Raw genomic sequence first — 20,014 nt, 5'->3', positions numbered from 1 at the left:
TGCAGTGCAAGCCAAAGTTATAAGGTAATAAAGTATGCAGCTTCTCAAGACCAAGTTGAGCACCCATGTATTGCTTTCTGTTGTTAAAAGTGAAGGGGGTTAACCCTTTAGGAAAACATATCTCCCCTGGGCTTTCTGACCGCAGTCTGGGAGCTAGAATGACGTAAAAGTCAGATGAAATGAGACATGAGCGTTCATGGAATTTATCTGATCTGTTTCATTCTGAAGAGTCAGCTTTTTCAAAACCAACATGGCTCAGTTCAAAATGTTGTTTCAAAACAAAACTTCTCATATCTTCTCTGACATGATTTTGACATCAGATGATTTCTGATTCTGGTTTGTTAAAACAGAGAGATTGAAGTCTCATTGGAAAACAATAGGATGATATGACAGATATGTATCTGATTTAGGACCACATATGCAAGTGGCCTGTAAATTCAGACAACACTATCAGGAATTGTAAAGGCCTCAGTTTTGTAGATTGGAAGCCCAAGAATAAACGCAACCAGAGAAAAAAGACTGGTCTCAATGCAGCAGGCTGTTATTTAGGTTACAGGTGAAGTTATGCAGCGCTGGTCTCAGACTGACATCGCTCTCGTAGGATCCCAGTCAGAATGAGCGCCGATTTCTGTAATAATTCACATTTCATCTTCTACAGAAGTTGGACTTACATGCAACCAAGTTCTATTGGCCAGTTACCTATGACATGGACAGGCCAACAGCTGTCTAAGTCTTGTTCGAAGATTGTGATACACAATGTGTGTGTGTTGTTCTTACAGGCGTGTATATGATTTAGGACCACATATGAAAGTGGCTTGGATCCGATTTGAAAAAATCTGATTTGTGCTTTTCAGACTGTCATAAAAAAACAGATCTGAGTCACATATGAGCAAAAAATTGGATTAGGGTCACATTTGCCTGCAGTCTGAATGTAGCCTGAGTCAGCTAGCAGGACAGGTTCAGGACGATCGGTTAGGACTTGGCAATCTTTGTGTTGAATATACTGTTCCAATACTATTGGAGAACGGCTCTCAACCAGATGTTGGTGCAACCACCTCTACTGCCGTCCAGTGTGATGGACAGTGTGACAAAGCTGTCAGCAGCCGTCCATGGATGTCCATAAGATTATAGATAGGATGTTATAACTGACCTATGACCTGGACACACATCTTTCTAAAAGATATCGAAGCGTAATGTGTCTTTCAACTCAAACCTGAGACTATTGAGGGCCGATAAAAGTTTGATATTCAGAGGTGAGGTGCATTAAACAAAAGACCACTTGATCAGCTTGACAACCAGTACTGAAAAAAACAACAACCAGTAGACCAGTTCCATACTTCTCACTTTTCACACAATAATTTGTTATTCAGTTGAGAAAGTAGTAACAGTCACGTGAACATGTCTGATTTGGAGCCCAGGAGGTCTCCACACCCAAGTCTGAGAGGCAGAGGACAGCGCAGCGAGGCAGGGTTGGGGGTGGTTGTTGTTCTGGTTGCCCTTCCCCCTCTCCACAGGACTTCTATAGCTCCTTTAAAGCAGGTGTTCTCTATTCTCCTTCACTCTGTCAATATCACACACCTTGTCTCTCATTTAGACTTTATATGTATCCCACTATATGCGCTCTTCTTCTCTGAGTTTTTATTTTTTCTACTTTCAGCTTGTTACTACTCCTGATGCAAAGCCTTTACTTTTTCTTTCTACGTCTTTCTCCTCAGCATTTGTCTCTGATTTTGTCTGGTTGTCGTCGTCGTCGATGTGATTCGGTGGTTGTTGTGGCATCTGCAGTATTGTACAAGTTTACTTGCGTTAACATATTTTCATGGCAGGAGAGGGAAGAAGAGAGAACACTAGGACAAAATAGTGAATGCCTGAGCTTTCTGGCTGAATGCTTACCAATTGAAAAGGGGCGGTCGCTCTCGCTCTCTGTCAGGGTGAAAGGACCCACCTCAAAGGGCTTTTTTCACGTGTCAGCCTTGTTTTTATCCTGTTGAAAAGAAATTGCTGCTGGGTGTGAAGACATTTCTATTGTATGTCTGCCTGCGTCTCTTTCTCCTATGTGTGTGTGTATGTGTGCAGTCTGAATTTGGTCAGTGTTTGTAGTTACACACATGTATGAAGGCGATGGCTGCCCACTTCGGGATTTCAAGTCATGTCCAGTTGCGTAAAATAATATAAAATTAAGGCAGAATTCAGAGTATACGTACAAAATAGGGTCACAATACTAGAATTTCAAACTTGATACCATTTTTGATGAGACGGGGGGAAGTGACAAAAATTTAAAAATATATATATTTTTTTACTACACAAACAATAACAGTGTAGTGCAAAAAATATAGTTACATAACTGTATGGTACGGGTGGGCGATATGGGCAACAAAAAAAATCTTGATTATTTTTTAAAATTTTTCGCTAAAGATAATCTGACGATATCTTTTAAAATGTAATTTCTTTACCAAAAAAAGCTGTTAAAATTCTTCTGGCTAACCAAGACATCTATGGATGGACATAATGTTTAGAAAAACAGCTCTTGTTTACTATCTTTAAACTTACACATTCAAGAGACTCCAAGTTAAACTTCAATGTAAACATTCAGTTTCTCTCTCCTGAGCAAATAAGTGGCTCATTATCATTTTTTAATATCGTTGAAAAAATTACTTCCATGCAACTTTCCTGTACCGTTTCTGCGTCTTTCGTTTGTTTTCTTCTTGAGATATTATAAATACTCGATAATGTAGAATTGCACATCGTCAAAACAATGTTAATGATATTATCGTAGACATTATATATATCGCCCACCTCTACTGCATGGTATGACAAAAACCTATAAATATATATAAAAAAAGGAAAAAAAACACATCAACAGTTTTCAGAAAATATTACAAGCAACGTCATTGCTGTTGTCAAACTTTGACAATGTGACTCTTGTCTCACTTGAACCTGACCGTCCCATCTGTGTCCTACGGTTGCTGACAAGGGCAAACACACAGAAACAAGATCAATAGCATATGAAAATCCAAAACAAATGTACTAACCCCTTAACGCCTGCTGTCGCAAATATGCGACAAACCGTTTGACTCAGTCAACCAGCCGAGATATCGTCTGCATTCCCCCAATGCCGGTTAGTGCATATTCGCTACGGACCTAGGAACCTTCGACAAGCACTTGTTTCTAGTGGGACCGCAGACTGACGGACTTATTTCCTGTTTATGCACAAGGATTACTCCGGTTGCGAAGCTAGCGGTATGAGACGGGAAAGTTTGATCCTGTGGTGTAAATTTGCAACATACCAAATTGACCCCAAATTGACCATTATGCCTGTAGTCGCAAATTTGCAACATACCAAAATTTCTATTTATTTTTTGTGCAAAAGTGAAATTAATAATCTCAACATTATTTACCATCTACTTAAAGGCAAAAACACACATAAAACATTTTTTTATATACAGCTATATAAATTCAGACGTTAAGGGGCTAATGTAAATGTGGTCCTAATAAAAGAAATCGTGTAGCCTGTAGAAAGCCAAAACAAGTGCATCATCAAAACCATTGTCCATCACAATGGCTGACAGTCATTGACTACTGAGCCCTGATTTTTCTCATCAATGCTCTCCATGGACGATGTGTATATATGTATAATATTCTATAGTACACTGATTCTCATTGGACAGGTTGCCTCCCAAGTTACCATATGGCTGATTGCTTAAAAAGCAATGCAACATTTAAAAGGTTCTTTTTTCAAGAGAGTTAAATTTGGATAATTATAATGCTGTGCGAAGTAATGTAACTTTCCACTTTGCTAGTGATTTTATAATCTTTTTCTCACAGATTTACAAGGGTACAGTTTGGGTTTTCAGCTGTCATGCTTAGGCTTGGTAACTCTTAGATACGCGCCTGTAAGAACAACACACACACACACACACACACACACACACACACACACACACATTATATATAACAAACATTGCAAATAGCTGATGTTATTACTAACCGGCCAATAGAACTCGGTGTCGGGACGTCCGTTTTTTGTATGGGGGCAGGCCTAGCCCAAGAAGAATTAAATGTAAACTTTTATAGTGTTCGTGGCTCATTCTAACTGAATTCCCCTGGAGAATGATGTTATTCTGAGACCAGATCTGCATAATTTTACCTGTGACCATCAATAAAGTTCGGTATTGAGACCTTACTTTATCTCCAGTGTGTGTTTTCTCTTGGGCTTCCAATCTACGAACCAGAGAGACTTTGCTTTGGAATTTCGTACATGATCTTGAATTGGCAGTGTTTTTTTGAAGCTTCAGCACGTTTCTTCTCATGGAAATGTTTTGGCGGTTGTGTATTTGCCCTTGTCAGACACCGTAGTGGCCGCTCTGAACTTGTGTATCTACAATTATGGCCTTAAAATTAGTTTGTGTTGGACATCAACGACAAGACAGTGTGGGTGTAATAACTGCTGAAAGAACAATAAAGTTATTGAGGCCACATTGATACAGAATGCTTTGCACTAAACTGACTATTTTTATTTGCAATGAAAATTGATTAGTTAATCAAAAGAAAATTAATTTTCAAATATTTTGATAATTATTTAAAGGAATGGTGGATCCAGGTTGTCAAATGTGAGAATTGGTTATTTTCTTGGTTTTGGTTTTGACATTTTAGGGAATTAACCTTTTTAATAATTAATAGCATGGATTGCCATATCTGTATTATATCATAGTTTTTACTGTATCTGTGGTATGGGCTTGAGTGTGTGTCTGTGTGTGTGTGTGTGTGTGTGTGTGTGTGTGTGTGTGCCTGCCAAACAGCTGAGAACTGAACAGCATCCATCATTTTACCTTTTGAAGGAAAGAAGAGAGAGAATGATACATGACTGAGCCAGACTGAAGATTTTCCAGAACACTGGAGGAATGCTCTCTCTCTCTCCCTCTCTCCCTTTGTTTCTTGCTTGCTGTTTTCAAGTCTTTTTTAAGGAAATCTGACTCCCCCTCTGCAACCTCCCACCCCTCCCCCTCCTCTGTGGAAAAATAACCCCTCTGAAGTTACCGCCCCCCCTCCCCTTCTGAAAAAGAGTGTGTGTGTGTGTGTGGGTGTTTGAGGGTGTTAGCTTTTTTGACTGATGTATGGCTTTCTCTGCACTTACACACAAAACGGCTGCTTTGTTGTGATTATGCAGATTGACTGTGTAGTGCCATTCAGTCACACTGCTGAGCGATATGGTAACTGCTTCTGAGTCTAGTGTGTGTCTGTGTCTGTGTGTGTGTGTGCATGTGTGTGTTTGTGTGTGAGGTGGAGAATGGGGAGGTGTATATGGTGGAATTTCCCCTGCTCGAGGCCCTGCACCTTGTTTCAATAGCTAGTCTCCTTGCCTGTGTCTTGTTTCTGTAACTATCCAGCTAAACGGGCTAAGTATAAAACCAGCTGAGACGTAGAGTCAGTGGTGGAATATAACCAGGTACAGATACATTTACTCAAGTACAGTTTGTATGTATTTGTAAGTTCTGTGAATTCACACTATGCAATCCAGAACCATACTGTAAATTCAGACACTCTTCAAACACTATCAGGAAAAAGGTCTTAGGAAGATTGTAGCGAACGAGTTCTATTGGCGAGTTACCAATGACGTGGACAGGCCAACAACTGTCCAAGTCTTGTTCGATGATTGTGACACACAATGTGTGTGTGTGTGTGTGTGTTGTTCTTACAGGTGCGAATCTATGAACTACAAAGCCTAAACTTAGCCTATAATAACTTCTGTGGAAACACAAACCAAACTGTGCTGTCTCAGGTCTGTCTGTGGGAAAGATGAAAGCTACAGTGGAGAAAAACACATTGGCTATCTGCCTTCTTATAATTATTCATATATAATAGAACCCTACTGTATATGTGACTGTCAGGTCATTTTGTATTTGTATTTTGTACATTTTCACAACAAAGTTGTAAATCGTACTAGGTAGTACTTGTTGCATCGACCATGGCCAAAAGTTGTCACTCTTCTGTTTATAGCAATGAGTATGTGGATGATGCATTAAGTTGTTTAATTTTACGCTAACTAGGATATCAGCTCTGGAGGTGGTGGAGTGAGCTAGCTAGCGCCAGTGCCTCCAGAGCTTATATCACGCCAGATCGGCGTAGAGTGAGGTGGAGGACCAGTAAATGTCAGTCCCAGTGCTGCTGCTTTTCGCCTCATTTTCTGTTACCAGTGTAGAATGCAAGGACAGAGCTAGCTAGCTAACTAGCGTCAGCATCCGTAAGCTTATGTTCCAGCCAGCAGCCAGTTTCGTCAAGGCAAGGCAAGGATCACTAGCCAACCACAGCACAGTCTAGGGTTTCGTCATATGGAAGTGACCGTGGTTTAGCTAAATTGGGTTGAAAAAACAATAGTTAACAAATACATAAGAGGTCCTGTGTAGAGATGCACAGATTTTTCGGTCCCAACGCTGATTCTGATACCTGGGCTTTTAGTATCCTCGATACAGAGTACTGATCCAATACTAGTGTTTAATTAATAAGCTGTGGCCTAACTGTGTGGTAGTGACTGGGATCATTCTTTTATGTGTAAAACAACATCAGGCTCTCCCAACTATCAAAATGTCAAAGATAGAATGTAATGAGTCTTTAATTATTAAAATATAATAACAAATCAAGCAACTTGGTAAAAGAATCTTGAAAATTCCCTGTCCAGCTAGGAAAGCTGCAAGTTGGAAATGCATTTAATGACAAGTTAAGTGTACTGCTGGAAGAAAAAGAGGAAAGCTGACAGATTGTTTTTTTTTCTCAGCAGCAAACATTTATCAGCTTAAATAAATTGTCCAAATATAATTAAAAGTCTTTGATATAAAGATAAAAAAACAAAGCAAAGGAAGAAAAAGACCCCTTGAGGCAACAGACTGAAACCTTCAGACAAAACATATAGGAGTTCAACACAAAGCTCCAATCTGAACAAAGCCTGTGTGTCCAGGAGCAGGTGAAGGAGGGGCTTCACCTCACAACATAAAGAACAGTGTGAAAAATTGATACACTCCAAACAGCAACAGCATGAGAGTGAAGCTGAGACCCTGAAAAAATAAAAAGTCCAGTTGGTGTAGAAAACGTGTTGGACAGAGGAGAGAGACACAGAACGAAAAAAAATGCTGCTCTGTGTCAGAAGATGAAGGAGGAGGTGTTGCTAATAAATTAAAAGCGGTGAAGCTTAAAGTTGAGGAAAGTTTGATAAAATGCTGCAGTTGTTGTCGTCCATACATGTTTGATGTCAGTTCAGTTCAGTTTGACTGAATACTTTGTTGGTCAGTCTGTGGGTTTGACTCTCATTGTGGAGAAATAAAAAGACTGAAGTGAGATGAATAGACTGAGAATTTTCTCTTATTTGAAAAAATAATTCTTGATTTAATTTAATTTTGTGGACACAAAATGCAGTTAAACAGTTAAATCCCAATACATCGTATCGCAATACTCACCATATCGCAAAAAGCTTAAAATGGCAAGAATTTCTTATTGTGACTAAAGTATCTGGATAAAATTATATCATGGGGCCTCTGGTGATTCCCACATCTATTAAAAAGTGTCATGTTGCTCTTTCATCTGAAACTAGTTAATTCCATAGAGCGTAAAAATACATCTAAAATGACTAAATGTAAATATATTCGTAATGGTACCAGTAGCTCTCCCTTTCTCCATCTCTCTGTCTTTCCCTGTCTTTGGTGGGTGGTAACATATTGACTTAAAGGTCAATCAAATCAAAATTACTTTATTTATTCCAGAGGGGAAATTCAGTGGGGGTTAACATAACACTACCAAGACTAATATAGTTTATACTGCATGACAGTATGAGCATGTGAGTAACTGGATCAGGACGTTACACATTAACATTAGAACACAGTTTACTGTAAAGGCATGAAGGATGAATCCTCACTTCATCTATAATGTAACATACACTGTAGATGTTGACACACAGACTTGGCAGTGCTTTTCCTGAAACAACAACCAGATCACTGATTTGGTTCAGCTCTGCTTTGCCTCTTATTATAGCTGCCAGGCAAATGGTGCATAGCTGAATGGATCAATTAGATAAAAGATTGAAATGAAGTTTTGTGTGGACATTGGCCTCTGAGTGGCTCTATGCTGCCCTCATGCTTTATCCCCTGTGACGGCCGTGAAAGACGATTTGAGACGGTGGAGCTTCTCTTTAAAACACTGGCAATAGTAATAATGGAGCAGGCACACACACACACACACACACACACACACACACACACACACACATACCATTTCCAAGTTCCTGACAGGCAGCAAGCAAACTAAGTTGTCTGTTCACTGGTTTGACCAAACACCTTGAGATGCTTGATGAATATATGAAGCAGCCATTCTGCTGTAACAAGTCTAACTGAGCTCAGCTCTCATTGACACTATGGTACATGCTATAATCACCAATCACCTAGGTGCACTATGTTTTTCACCAGTTCTTTCAATTTTGATCGATCTTCTGCAATTCTTGTTGCATTATACGGTGTCATATTCATCCAACTTACAATATTCAAGATTCCATCCTGCGATGCAATGGAGGACGCGGCCGATGTTAACCACGGCCGATCCAGTATGTGGTTGTCTGGTGTAATCATCACAAGAGTTTCAATAGACAAGATAATCTGGTGGTGTCCATCTCCTCTCCAGATGTGGATGGCCGTTGGCCCTTGATGAGCTCATCCGCCCTTTGACAGGTCTTATTTTATCATCCTGCTGGGAGTCCACCCATCCTCCTCATCAAGTTAAACCTGATGGGGTTGACGGTTTATTCGCCAACAACTCGACAAGCTACGTAAGGCAAGGACGCTTAGTTCCTTGAGGTGTTAATCCACCTGCATACCCTGTTTAGAGGACATGCATGAACAAAAACAAAGATACAATACATAGAACAAAAACAGAAAAGAAAGATGTTATAATAGTTCAGGTTCTAGCGTTTTACTTTAAATAAAAGAAGAAAGTCAGAGTTTGGATGTTTGAAGTTTGAGTTCCAGTGTTGGGGCAGCAGGGGTAAAGGCTCTGTCCCCCACGGGTCCTGGTGATGGGGGTCAGAAGTTTGGCGTCGTAAGAACTGAGGTGGAGGAGGTCTGTAAGGTTATTGAGGGCTTGGTAGCTGATGTAATCTAATGTAATGCTTGAGTGAAGTCAAGCTTTCATTTTAAAACCAGATTGCCTAAAAACACGAAAAAATAAACAAAAATGAAACGAACGAAAAACCTCTGGGTATATAAAATAATCCACTTGAACCTGTATGGTTATAGGATAATGATGCACAACTCCTCATTACTAGTCAGTACTAGTCACCATGTCATACATTATCCTTTGATATCTTATGTGCTTGCTGTACTTTAAGGGATAGTTGGGATTTTCTGAAGTGAGGTTGTATGAGGTATTTACTCACAGTCAATGTAATACCTGCAGTAGATGATGGTGTGTTCCCAGTTTGTATCCCTTTAATATCTTACATATAATAGTGATAGTATAGTGTGCAATATGCCTCTGACAACATTCAAACATGTCAGGGTGAAATTCATGGCAAGTCAGATCAAGTCCAGTCAGGATTGTTTTTACTGTCCCTTATTAAAGGCATCTTGAAGAGGTTTACAGGGCGTGTTTCTGGTGTGGGATCCATCCGACACAACATGCTGCGACAAAACATAATCACCACATCAATGAGTCAACACTTCCTAACATATAATGAATTACCTGTATATTAATTGCAGGGTTTTGTTTGATAGTCTTACATAAAATGTCCCCCCAAATGAAGATGACAAGCTTTATCATTCTATGTAAAGCAGTATAGTATCAGAGACACCACTCCTTCATAATCTGATCACATATACTGTCCTATATCAGATACCATAATTATCAACCTGCAAGTCGGCTGGTTGACGACTGATTGCGCTCCTGACACGGCTTTCCAAAAATCCTTACTGAGCTGACTGTGTGTGCAGCTCTCAGGTTAGAGAAATAACAGAAACACCTGTTGTTGCTCATAGTTTCCACAGTGTCCTGCCAGCTCTCTTTCCTCCCCGTTCCTTCCGTCCTGTTTCCCTCCGTCTGTCCCCCTGCTGCATGCTCTCCTCCATCCCTGCTACCACAGAGTGACAGTAGCTGCATGTCTCATTTCCTCTGGGAGCTCAGCCTCTGGCCCACATCTGTGTGTGTGTGTGTGTTGTGGCTGATCTTGTGTCTTCTATTAGAATGGTAATATTGTGGTCTGATGTGAGCACTGTTGTGGTAAGCAAGCAATAGCAGCTACTAGCCTACAGCTGTATGTGTTTATTTCTACTGTGTCCCATGTGGATGAGACACACAATAGAGGTCAATTCAACTTATTTACGATGCAACAACAGCCACTTAAAATCCTTCCAACAGCCTTAAATTTTCATCCTAATAACAGAACTGTGTCTTTAAGAAAAAACCTGGCCTCACAAAATTGCCTGAAATGAACATGGTTTTTTTAAAATTACGAGGTGGTGGCACGAAATGTGTGGAAAATGTGTGCCAGCAGCAGATAAACAATACCAATGTAAAGTCAATGTAATCTCTTTTCGTGTGAAAACAAAAGTCAACAACTTACTTTTTTTACTTACGTGGCTGGTGGTTTGCAAATCATGTTTTTGTACGTAACTTAAGTAGGGATGGGAATAATTAATCAATGATCGATTATGGTCGTTAAGAATTTGGTGGATCAAGTGGAATTTTTAATCCATCTGTGTATTTTTAATTTTAATTTTAGAGTATTAATTTGAGCAAAACTAGCTTACTGTATCAAACCTTGCTAGCATGCATTACTAGGTTTAAATTTATCCAATACTTATTTAAACACAAAACACACTTAAATATGTAAGATTACTGTGAAAACTAACCTCATGCCTCTTCAGGGGCTAAAACATAAAACATTGAACTCCTTGACGTTATCTTTACAGTATCACCTCACTTGAGTTCGTTTTACAATCGAGAGGAAGTCTCTTTTCATCCTTTCAAACGAAAAAAGTGTTATCAAAACAGGCTTTTTCATAATACTGTATGTATATCTTTATTTTGCCCATGTATGCATGTTTTTATGCATACTGGAGTATGTAAAAAACAAAGCGATTAATTGATTAATTGATTAATTGATTAATTGATCGTTAATGTTACAGATGCTCGAGTTGGCAGGTTTCTTCCAAACGGCCATCGCTTAACTTAAGTTTATTTACGTATCTTCTGTGGCTTCAGTTCTGGTATATTTTTTTATACTTTTTAAACGGCCTTTACATCTGTTAAAACGCTGTACCAGGAAATGTTTGGCCCTAAACCCGGCAGCCTTTTTTACAATGACATTTGTGCTTTTTTTATAAACAATCTGCTTATTCAGGGAATACGTGTTCCGAGAACCTAGAAAATGGATCCCATTGACTTTACATTGGTACTGTTTATGTGCTGCTGGCATGTAATCTCCGCACATTGCGTGCTGGACCAGGCTAACTTTGGACTATTTAGAAGCCTGTTTACCTGTCTTGAGTCTTTGCTAATATACTGCAGAATTACATCTGTCTATTAGACAACTTCCACTAACTGCTTTCAGGGAAGATGGAAGAAGAGCATCTTAAGATCTTAGTATTACTACTACTGAAGTATTTCTACTGCTGCTACTCTCAGTGGCATTCTTGCAGTCTTTCCATACTCCGTACTGTTGACAGTTGACTGCTATTTATATGTGGCGCGTGGTGGGGGTGTGGGTGGTTGGGTGTGAACGTCACATATAGGCTTGTAATTCAGGGCTGGGGTAGTGTCTCAGGGTAACTCAGAAGATTTTTAACAGATCTTTTGAGGACCAGGTGGACAGAATTATTGGTTTTCTCAATAAAAGCAAAGACGGATAAAAAACGTATATTACATAGAGTGCTGTAGAGAATGGGACCAGGATCAGTACACAGTGTATTTAAATGACTGTAAATGTTGTTTTTAATGTTGTTGTTTTTTTATTGAGATTTTACTCATATACAATACCAATACAATTTAGCACCTTAAATACAAAAACGTTACAGTGGTGCAACAGTCCAGTTCCTGGTAGATGTATAAATCGACAGAACATCAGACTTAATAGAACTGTACCCAAAAAAACAACAACAACCAAATGAACAAAAACAGAAAACAAACAGTCACAAATCTCTCAAACAAATTTCACCAGTTGAAAGGTTTTCAGAATCCTTGCCAATTTAAGGTCCTTCATTGTTCCGTGTTGTAGAGTCACATTAGCCAACCGTGAGAGGTTTACAACAGTTAGTGCTCAGTCTTCTTCCACTCGATCCAGGCCTTTCACAAACAAAATAAACAGTCCCAAAATCTTCTCAAACAAGTCTGATTTCCCTCTCGCATATACAGTCATGGAAAAAAATATTAGACTGTTGTTTTCTTCAATTTCTTGTTCATTTTAATGCCTGGCACATTGTAAAGGTACATTTGTCTGGACAAATATAATGATAACAACAGAAATAGCTCACAAGAGTACTCTATTTTTTGTTTTCATTACATTTGTCCAAACAACTGTACCTTTAGTTGTACCAGGCATTAAAATGAACAAGAAACACTGGTCAAATAATGTTTTCCATGACTGTATGTTATTTTTTCCAGAGGTAAAGCTGTTAACATCTGCCTAATCCAAAAGGTCACATTTGGTCTACTCGTTTCGAAATGACTGTAAATTGAATCTACTTACTCAAGTGGATTTATTCTGAAGTTAAATATGAAATGGCATAAGGTACCTAAGCAGGAAACCAGTTAAAAGTTCAGTGTGGGAGTAGTATTACACAAACAACATCAAATTGTATGATGCACATGTGGGGAATTTCTTGAATGAAGAGATTAGAAATGATAGGTTTTTGCGGATTTGCAGCCACAGCCAAGATCAACTGGAACTCAATGTTGGCTGCTGTTATTATCAACCTTTTTTTTTTTTTCTTGGATGACTTGAGTGTACCATGTGTCACAGAGTGATTAGTCTCAGGTTTCACATTCCTGAGAAATTCCTCCATTATGAAACACCCACACTCATAAGTAAACACTCCCAGGGTGTCTTTACGTTCTCTGTTTTCTTTTGTAGGAAATAGCAGCATTGTGTGTTTATGGGTTGTGTGTCATGAATGTGTGTGCTCCAACCACAGAGCAGCACAGTTTAGGATTAGGTTTAGGTAATTACTAAATATTTTGGATTCCCTTTTTTCCTGTTTTTGTTACTATTTAATTAAAGTGTAGGTAAGCAATTTGCCTTCTTGATAAAATATCAAATTCAATATATATCAAATATCAAAAAGTTTTTTTCCCATATTCAAACTAAAAATGACATGAAAGTTCTTTTAGTTTGTGTTGGTAAATGCAACATATCTGCACTTATGTACATTTGTGTAATATAAGCTTTCAAATTTACAGTCAGTTGTGTCAAAACTGAGTGGAAAAGTCTCCCTCAATTAGAGTTTTCACCACAGGAGCAGTGTCACAAGTTGAAAATACACAATCAGGCAGGACTGACAAGATTACTAGAATATTTAACCCACATAAAGCTACTCTTGCTTTACATTAAAATAACTAGGGATGCCCCGATCGATCAAGTGTGGATTGTTATCTGCTAATATTAATCAAAATATGAAGTTGGGTCATCAGCGTTAATACTATCTAAGAATTTGTCTAAAGTTTCCTAGTTAGGGCCCCACGAAGGTTGCCAGTTCGACTCCAGCCTGTTATTCTGTGTGGAGTTTGCATGTTCTCCCGTGTTAGTGTGGGTTCTCTCCTGGTTCTCCGTCTTCCTCCCACAGTCCAAAAACATGCACTTAGGTTTAATTGGTGACTCTAAATTACCCGTAGGATTGTCTGTCTCTATGTGTCAGCCCTGTGATATTCTGGCAACCTGTCCAGGGCCTTCGTGTTTGATCTCAATTCAAACCTGATTGAGTTAAGAGTTTAATTTTGTTTTTATTTTCATTCTCATTATTGTCGACCCAAGATCTTGATCATTTGTGAGTGTTTTGGTTCATTTTTGTAAAAGTAAATAATAAATGTTTAATAAAATCTTAAGATTAAGAGGTAAAATATGAACAAAATATAAAAAATGAAGTACGGTTTGCATTTTGTACTACCTTGTTATTTGCAAATGCCTTCATCATTTCAAGTGTTAATTGTAAAAATTAAAAAAAAGGGTTATTGGATGAAGCCATAACTTTATGTCAAAAATTGCACTAATTTATCTCAGATTCATAAATCTGTCAAATCTGATCATACAGACATCAATCAATAGCTGTCTTATCCATTACCTATAAATCTTCATCAAATAAAGGAAAGCTCTGGAAAAAAGCCAGTAAGTAAGTGAACCTTGAGTTAAGATTATTCTCCCAAACAAAAGAAATTAAGGATGAAAAAACAGGGCTAAGCAAACAGTGCTCGTTGTTTGCATGGTGACTTTGGAGCTCTTGTTCCCATTGAACCCGGGTGGGAAAATTTCAAAATATATTAATTCCATGAGAAAATAAATTATTTTAAAAATCTGTGGAACAATACTTGATAGGCAAGGATTTAGGTTTAAAATGATAGAAAGTCAGTCAGTATGATTGTAGCACAATTGCCATGCTTACATCAGTTTAGTTTTTGGATGATTTGACAGAAATAAATTAGCAACAAATTTGGTAACTGATTAATTATTTACACATTATATTCTGAAAAAAATTTAAACATTGTAGTTGAAGCTGGACTCAAGGAAATGTTTTTATTTTATTTTATTCTATTTATTTATTTTACTATTTTCTTAGATTTCTTTGAGAGGCTAATTCTCAAATCTAAATAGTAGCTGATGTATGCATACGGGTGCATCTCAATAAATTAGAATATCATAGAAACATTTATTTATGTCAGTAATTAAATTCAAAAAGTGGATATAACACATTATATAGATCCATTACACACAGAATGAAACATTTCATGTCTTCATTTATTTGATTTCTTCTAATTATAATGATTATAGCTTACATTTAATAAAGAACTAAAATTTCAGTGTCTCAAAAAAATTGAATATTACAAAAGACAAATTTAAAAAAATATGTTTTATATGGAAATGTTGGCCTCTAAAAAGTCTGTCCATCTGTATGCACTCGATACTTGTTGGGGCTATTTGACTCAAACTACTGGAAATGGACTTTTCCATCATATTCTAATGTATTGAGATGCACCTGTATTTGTTATTATAATTTCTGGAACCCTACATCAGTTCTGTTTAAGCCCTCCAGAGAAAATTGATGTAGTTTATTACTCCTGAAGTCAGGTGATCATTTAGAATAGAAATAAAAGTGAATGAGTTGAAGCAGATTGGAGTTTTCCATTTGGACACGCAGTAAGCAGTCAATGACTTCAGGGGATCCCTGGTTGGTGCGAGGCTTCAGGGTTCTCGGTGAAACACTGTGCGGCCCTCCTGTTTTCCACAGGGCTCCATTCATCTTGTGTGTTTCATTATGTTTATCTGAGAGTATCCGTGTGTGTAAGCGTATGTGAACTGTCCTGCGACGGTCTGACTTCTCCCTGCGTGTCTGATGAGACCTTTGTTACTTTTCTGTTTGCTCTCTTTCTGTCTTTTTGTCCCTTTTTTTTTTTTTTACCCCCATGTCCATCAAGAAATGAGATGTTCTCACACCCAAAATGAAAAAAGATGGGGGAAAAAAATCACTCTCCCAGTGCATAATTCTTCCTGATAAAGCCAGAGCAGAGAAAGAGAGAGCAAGAGAGGAGGAGAGGGCAGAGAAAGGGAGTCTCTCTGCCATCTTTTCACTGGGATGGCCATGTCTAATTGTGTCACAGTGATAAATGAATAGGTTTTTTGTGGTGGGGTCAGGAACCTCCCTTGGATCAGAGGCCCATCAAAGTGAATGGTTTATTTTTTTCTGTTTGCTCACCCCCCACTCTCTGAATGGATATTTAAATGAGGATAGCTGGATACACTGCTCCTCATCACAGCAACAACACTAATTCTAATTCTGCTTTTTTTAAGGAGGTTAATACTTGATGACAAATAAAAAAAATCTTGGGTACGTTTGAGCAAACATTTTGTGAAGTCGGGCTGAAATCCATTGTAACTCTTATCCAACCTCTGTACGGTCAGCTCCTTGTGTTTTCTACAGAGTGTTTTTTTAGTTTTGTTTGTAGTAGTAGTAGTCTCTGGAGTAGCTTTCTCAGAGTGGAACGTTTCATACACCAAATGACAATTAGTCTGTATGTAAGTCTGCTGGTTGTTTCTCTTGGCTCTTCCTTTTATTCCTCTGTAATAGTACTACGTTTGAGAAACCGTGTAAGCAGCTTTGAATTTAAACAACATTGTAAATATTCTTGTTTTTTTTAAAAGGTCTGTAATAAATGCTGGGCTATGATTCAATATCCTTGTACATTGTCATATGACGGAATCTGTTTGTGACTATGATATGATATTATATATCTTTCATATATTGAAAATATTTTTGGGAGAATTTTGTTTTTAATCTATGAAAGGTATTACTGATCTGATGTGAAACCAATGAACACATTTTATTGTTTTATTTATAACAAAATTTTATTTATTTGAGGAATTTTGCATACAATCGTCATATCATCAGTGGTGGAATGTAACTAAGTACATTTACTCAACTACTGTTCTTAAGTACAATTTGAGCTACTTGCATTTTACTTGAGGATTTTAATTTTTATTTAACTTTTTACTTCATACTATTAACTTTATACTACTCCACTATATTTTAGAGGCAAATATTGTACTTTTTACTCCACTACATTTAGCTGACAGCTTTAGTTACTTTTCAGGTTGAAATTTAACATAAAATATATGATACATTTAAAGTGATTAGACATTTTCATAAATAAAACCTGATTTACAAAAATACCAGTATATTCAGTCGTTAAAATGAGCCCTATCTTGAGAAAATTAACATAAAAGCATCAATAATAATACAATAATATAGTACTACGAGTACTTTTACTTTTGATACTTTAAGTACATTTTGATGCTGATACTTTCCTACTTTTATTTCAGTACGTTTTTAATGCAGTACTTTTACTTGTAATGGAGACATTTCACAGTGTATTAGTACTTTTACTTAAGTAGGGGATCTGAATACTTCTTCCTGAGACCTTTTTTTCTGTCTCTGTTTTTCATGGATTTAGCTAGGTAGATAGTATAATAACATCAATCTGAATGATAGATTGTCTCTTCAACCAGATATATATACATACAGACAGGTAGATATATATAGATTAGCATTGTAACCCTGGCCCATGAAACCAATAGGCACTTTACTGCACTACACTATTTCCAAGCATTCATTTTAATATATCTGTTTGCCATATACATTTAGTGTCACAAACTCTCCAATACAATTCCTCCCATTTGTGAAATCTCTGGCATGGCATGCTAAAGAATTTCAGGCAGCAGCCACACACACACAAACACAAACCCTCGCGCAGGCTGCAGCGTCTAAAATAAAAGAGTGTGTCTATTTCAGTCGACACCAGTCCAGTAATAGCACAAGCAGTGAGGAGGAGGGTTGGACACAAGTTCTAATTGCAGCCTTGTCAATTACAGCTCTCACTTTCTACTTGTAGAAACACACACACACACATATACACAAGGGGTTGGTGGTTGGGGAGGGGGGGTCGCCTGTATCAGGTTTCAAAGGCCTAGTAATAGATGCATTGTGACTGATATACACACAAACCTACACAGAGAAATTGTGCGTTTAGCATTTATGTGTATAAGTCTTGTGTGTAATCAGACATTTCTGGCGTACTCTCCTCTGTTACTGAAAATTATTTTTCTGATTCCGGGAACCTGCCAGCATGGCCATGTCAGTCTGCTCCACTGTATGCATTGTGACACTTAATTTTATTAGAAAAAGATTCTTGTTTAACCCTCTTTTTATGTTTGTTTGTCAGGGACAGCAATAATGTTCGTGTGTCAATTTGACCCAGGGCATGTTTAATTATCCAAAAGTGTCAGAAACCAAAAAAATCCAAATTGCAAAATTAAAATGCTGCTTACATAAATCAGCATCAATAATAATAATAATCCAATATTATATTTAGAATATGTATAATATTGGATCCATTCTGTATAACGAGTACTTTTACTTTTGATACTTTAAGTACATTTTGATGCTGATACTTTTGTACTTTTACTTTAATAAGTTTTGAATGCAGGACTTTAACTTGTAGTGGAGTAATTTCACAGTGTGGGATTAGTATTTTTACTTAAGTAAGGGATCTGAATACTTCTTCCACCACTGCTCAAGGATGAATTGTGCTGATTTTGGAGGTCAAAGGTCACTGTGACTCACAAAAACATGTGAATCACATAATTCAATAATGCATATGCTAATGTTGACAAATAATGTGCACAATGTCTAATAGGATAAAATTAAATCATACTGTTCCGCAAAACTGCTGGAGAAGAATAGCTGAAGATAGATTTTTTTTCAACATTTATATTTGAAGCGTTGTCTACTGCCATGGCAAAATATTAGTCTGGATATAATTTATATAACTGCAACTTGACTGGTATTGTATTCATCTTGTGAGCACATAGGTTTCAGCTGGTCATCACAGTCAGCCTCTTTCGGCAGAGGAAAAATATTAACTTTTGAAATGTGTGGAATTCCCCTTTTTCTGCTGAAAATCACTTTTCAGCTCGTGTTTCCATTATTTTGTCCTTTTCTGTAAATGTCAGTTATTTTTGGACACAATTGGATACATAACTTCCTGTGGACATTTCCGTCTTTTGCTTTTTTGTGCCATCAGTCAGCATCTCTCTCCATCCTGTTTCCTCCATCTCTTCTCTTCCTTTTCCAACATGTTCTTTACCCACAACCTCTGTATCATATGTGCTCTTCTATTATCTTCAATCCCTGTGAGGCCAAAGATGTCAAAGATTCGTGTGTTGCTCAAGGACACTTTGGTTTTCTCCTCTAGTTGTTAAATCTAACCATTATATTCTAGCATAGCTGGCAGTGCTGTGACCATGAAGAATGTAAGGCTCTAGGAATGAGCTTTTAATGTGTACTCTAACCTTGGAAAAGCGCTAAAACTTTCCCTGTCTCCACTCTGTTCCCGTCTCAGGTGATCAACGTGGATGGCAGTAACAGACAGACCCTGCTGGAGGACAAGCTGCCTCATATTTTTGGTTTTACTCTACTGGGTGATTACATTTACTGGACTGACTGGCAGAGACGCAGCATCGAGAGGGTCCACAAAGCCACGGCTGTACGAGAGATCATCATCGATCAGCTACCAGATTTAATGGGGCTGAAGGCCACCAAAGTGACAGAGACGTACGGTAAGGACGAGAGGTTTCCAGCAGTCAAACATACTGAACAAAAACATAAGAACATTTTTTAATACTGTGTCTTCTTCATCAGGTACAAACGGCTGTGCGGTGGATAACGGCGGATGCAGCCATCTGTGTTTCTGGTGTCGGCAGGCTGTCAGCTGTGCCTGTCCCATGGGGATGGAGCTCCTCTCAGACCTGCAGACCTGCGTGGTGCCTGAGGCCTTCCTGCTCTTCACCAACAGGTGTGCATACCTGTCAACCTGTACTAGAGCAAAAAAAAATACCTGCTTATCCTGTTACCTGCTATGATTACATATGCTATCAATGTTCATTCATGTTATATTGGTATAAAACCAGGGGTGGAAAAAGTATTCAGATCGCTTACTTCAGAAAAAGTACTAATACCATACTCAAATTACTCCTCTGTGAGTAAAAATCCTGTGTTCAAAACTTACTGAAGTAAAAATAGAAAAGTATCAGCATCGAAATGTACTTAAAGTATTAAAAGTAAAAGTAAAAGTACTGATTATGCAGAGTGGATCCACTCAGATTGTTTTATATACTTTAAATATATTACTATATTATTTTTATTGATCCATTTATCTAAGCAGGGTTTAAATTTTGTAAAGATAGGGCTCATTTTAACTATTTAATATACTGTTGGTTTTA

General features: G+C 37.8%; 1 protein-coding gene across 1 annotated transcript in view; it reads left to right on the top strand.

Moving 5' to 3' along the window:
- lrp5 (low density lipoprotein receptor-related protein 5) overlaps nucleotides 1–20,014 on the top strand; it is a 72,707-nt gene that overhangs the window by 35,340 nt on the left and 17,353 nt on the right. Inside the window, 2 exon segments of the mRNA XM_059335047.1 lie at nucleotides 19,135–19,351; nucleotides 19,434–19,587. Of these exon segments, the coding sequence (XP_059191030.1) occupies nucleotides 19,135–19,351; nucleotides 19,434–19,587 (371 nt within the window).

This window comes from Centropristis striata, chromosome 6 (assembly GCF_030273125.1).
Source record: "Centropristis striata isolate RG_2023a ecotype Rhode Island chromosome 6, C.striata_1.0, whole genome shotgun sequence".
Classification (NCBI taxonomy): domain Eukaryota; kingdom Metazoa; phylum Chordata; class Actinopteri; order Perciformes; family Serranidae; genus Centropristis; species Centropristis striata.
Note: the sequence above shows the minus strand (reverse complement) of the source record. Positions and strands in the feature narration are given on the sequence as shown.